The 2,878-nt window shown below is 38.5% G+C and overlaps 1 protein-coding gene across 1 annotated transcript in view; it reads right to left on the minus strand.

Moving 5' to 3' along the window:
* Nucleotides 1-80, minus strand: part of LOC104528092 (tyrosine-protein kinase Fer-like) — a gene marked incomplete at both ends in the record, with an annotated part of 21,169 nt that extends 21,089 nt beyond the window's left edge. Inside the window, one exon of the mRNA XM_010172002.1 lies at nucleotides 1-80. This exon is cut by the window's left edge and continues 34 nt beyond it. Coding sequence (XP_010170304.1) covers nucleotides 1-80 — 80 coding nt within the window.
* Nucleotides 81-2,878: the final 2,798 nt, after the last annotated feature.

A 2,878-nucleotide genomic window follows, 5' to 3' on the forward strand; every position in this document is an offset into this window, starting at 1 on the left:
ATAACTTGCTTTGTTGTGTAATGATGTTCTATGAGCTGAGGAATAGTTGGAAATCCAGTTCCTTCAAAACGATATTGATTCTGTATGGAAGCAAAAGGAAATAATGGTTTCTGTACAAGCAATATTTCAAACAAGAAACTGCAAAAGTGCATCACCAAGCTTCCCACACTAGTAATAAAACAAGGAAATATTCACTTTTATGGAATTATATTTCTTTCCTGATCTATGTAATAGTATTTCTACTGAATTAAATGGAATGATAGTTAGGAAGATGACAAAGTAATAAATTCAAAATTACTGCATCACTCCTTTCAGACAACATTATAAAATAACTATTTATTTAAACACTTAATATAAAGAGATAGGACAGTTAAACTTAAAACTGATTGAGTGAAATAAAAATATTATAAACAAGAAAAAACAGCACTAACTTCCTAATTACTTAAAGTTCTAAGAATTACAGAAAAAAACCTAAAAAATAAACACCTGACAATAAAATAATAAGGAGATAAGGAGCATTATCTCACTCAGATTTTACTGCATTTACAGTTTTTGATAAAATTAATAAACCCCTGGCACATAGTATAAAATGCCTGATTGGTCTTTAATAAGGAGTATATACCAGAAGAGTCTACATCAGCTAAAAACAAAGTCAAGTCATGCATATAATTCATAGAGAAGTAGGGCAAGACAAAATTCCTCTCCCCCTATTTCATGGATTTATTCATTTTTATATACATAGTTGAAAACAATGGAAACAATTAAATATCTTAATATTTTCTTAGAAGCATGTAACATTTTCTTAGCAGACTACTATAACATATCATTATTTCAGGTGTTAAGAGGAAACAATGTATTTCCATTGCTTATCTTTGCCCATAAACTTGACAGAGAAAAAAAAGTAGTAAAGAAGTGTTTATTTAATCCTCCTGAATATCTTAAATTCTACACTGCAGCTGACTGGGAAACAGGATAAAGTCTTGTGCCTATACAAGATGCAGCATCTACAGTCTCTTCTCCCAAGAGAGGAAATGCCATAAACCAGCTTGACAATAGCAATAATAAACAAGCACTCAAAGCACAGATGGCGATTCAAGTTCATTTACACAACTGAGCAATGAAAACCTCTACCACTGGCATGCAGAATTTTTCTTTTCTAGCCGGCAGGGTTAAATTCCTTGCACAACATTTTATAAGTGTCTCTTCCTTAGGGGTTAAAGCATTAACTTCCTGAAATGTGTTATCGCTGTTAGTAAACACAGCCTGGTCATGTCACCTATTTTTAGCATGTCTCGTTCTCTATCACAAAAATGTTTTCATAGTCTGAATACTTTTTGTTGTTTATTTTGTTGTTTAACTTCATTCACTGATTAAATATTGACCCAGTTTTGACTGACCAGTAACACCAGCTCCCTTTCAAATAATCTCTTTCATACTTCTGCATTGATGATCCAAAAAAAAGTGATGTCCTGAGAGTCTAGCACAATAAGCAGTACTGCCTATTCTTTCCTCATATCAGATCCAGCTGCACTCCCATCTGCTGCCACCTATTTAAGACCTCCATGGCAGGCACTGTTCTTTGGTTCTATGTATTTACACAGACCATTATTAAGATCACTAACAAACAACATTTTGAAAATAGCACAGTCTCAAATAGCAGCAGTGAAAAACAACAGTAGCCTTGAGTGACAACAGTGAATTTTGATGCTTAAAGCTGAACAATTGACACATTTATCCCACACATAGTTTTATGAAGATTAGCCTTTAAAATAATGGTAAAACCAGAGAGAGAACACTTATATAACTAAAGGATCACTGTTAAAACAGGTACATGTCCCACTCTACCCTTCAGAAAAAAAACTGTTTGTTCTCCATATGAGGACCTGTAAGTGATCAAAGAGTGTTGATCTGACCAGTCACAGAGACCTGATTCCACATTGTTCTTATCAATGTAAACAAACAAACCAATCCCTTGCACTAAACTCTCCTCAAACTTCCCTACCAAAACGTTCATGCATAAAATCCCCTGTTATATCACCATAGCAGTCCCATCAACAGTCCCATCACCTACTAACTCCTTTCTAGGGCTTAATAAGCTTTTTCTCTTTTTACAAGCAATGCTTTTTTTCACAACAAATGCAGAAAATTCACAATAGAAGTGTATAAGGAGTCCTACATTTCTTTAAGAAAAAAAGTTTAATCTTCCATGATTGTCAAGAAAATCTGCCACTGATGAATCCCAAGAGCAGATGAACATAATTGACAACACCAAGCTGCGTGGTGCGGTTGACACACTGGAGAGAGGGGAAGCCATCCAGAAGGACCTTGACAGGCTTGAGAGGTGGGCCTGTGCTAACCTCATGAAGTTCAACAAGGCCAAATGCAAGGTCCTGCACCTGGGCCAGGGCAATCCCAAGCACAAATACAGGCTGGGTGATGAGTGGCTTGAGACCAGCTCTGAAGAGAAGGACTTGGGAGTGGTGGTGAATGAGAAGCTGAACATGAGCCGGCAATGTGCGCTCGCAGCCCAGAAGGCCAATAACCATATCCTGGGCTGCATCAAGAGGAGCGTGTCCAGCAGGTCGAGGGAGGTGATTCTGCCCCTCTACTCCGCTCTTGTAAGGCCCCACCTGGAGTACTGAGTCCAGTTCTGGAGCCCCCAACACAAGAAAGACATGGACCAGTTAGAACGAGTCCAGACGAGGCCACAAGGATGATCCGAGGGCTGGAGCACCTCTCCTATGAAGACAGGCTGAGAGAGTTGGGGCTGTTCAGCCTGGACAAGAGAAGGATTCGAGGAGACCTTATAGCGGCCTTCCAGTACCTGGAGAGGCCTACAAGGAAGCTTGGGAGGGACTTTTTCCAAGGGCAGGTAGTG

This window comes from Antrostomus carolinensis, unplaced genomic scaffold (genome assembly GCF_000700745.2).
Source record: "Antrostomus carolinensis isolate BGI_N321 unplaced genomic scaffold, ASM70074v2 scaffold2427, whole genome shotgun sequence".
In the NCBI taxonomy this organism is placed as follows: Eukaryota; Metazoa; Chordata; class Aves; order Caprimulgiformes; family Caprimulgidae; genus Antrostomus; species Antrostomus carolinensis.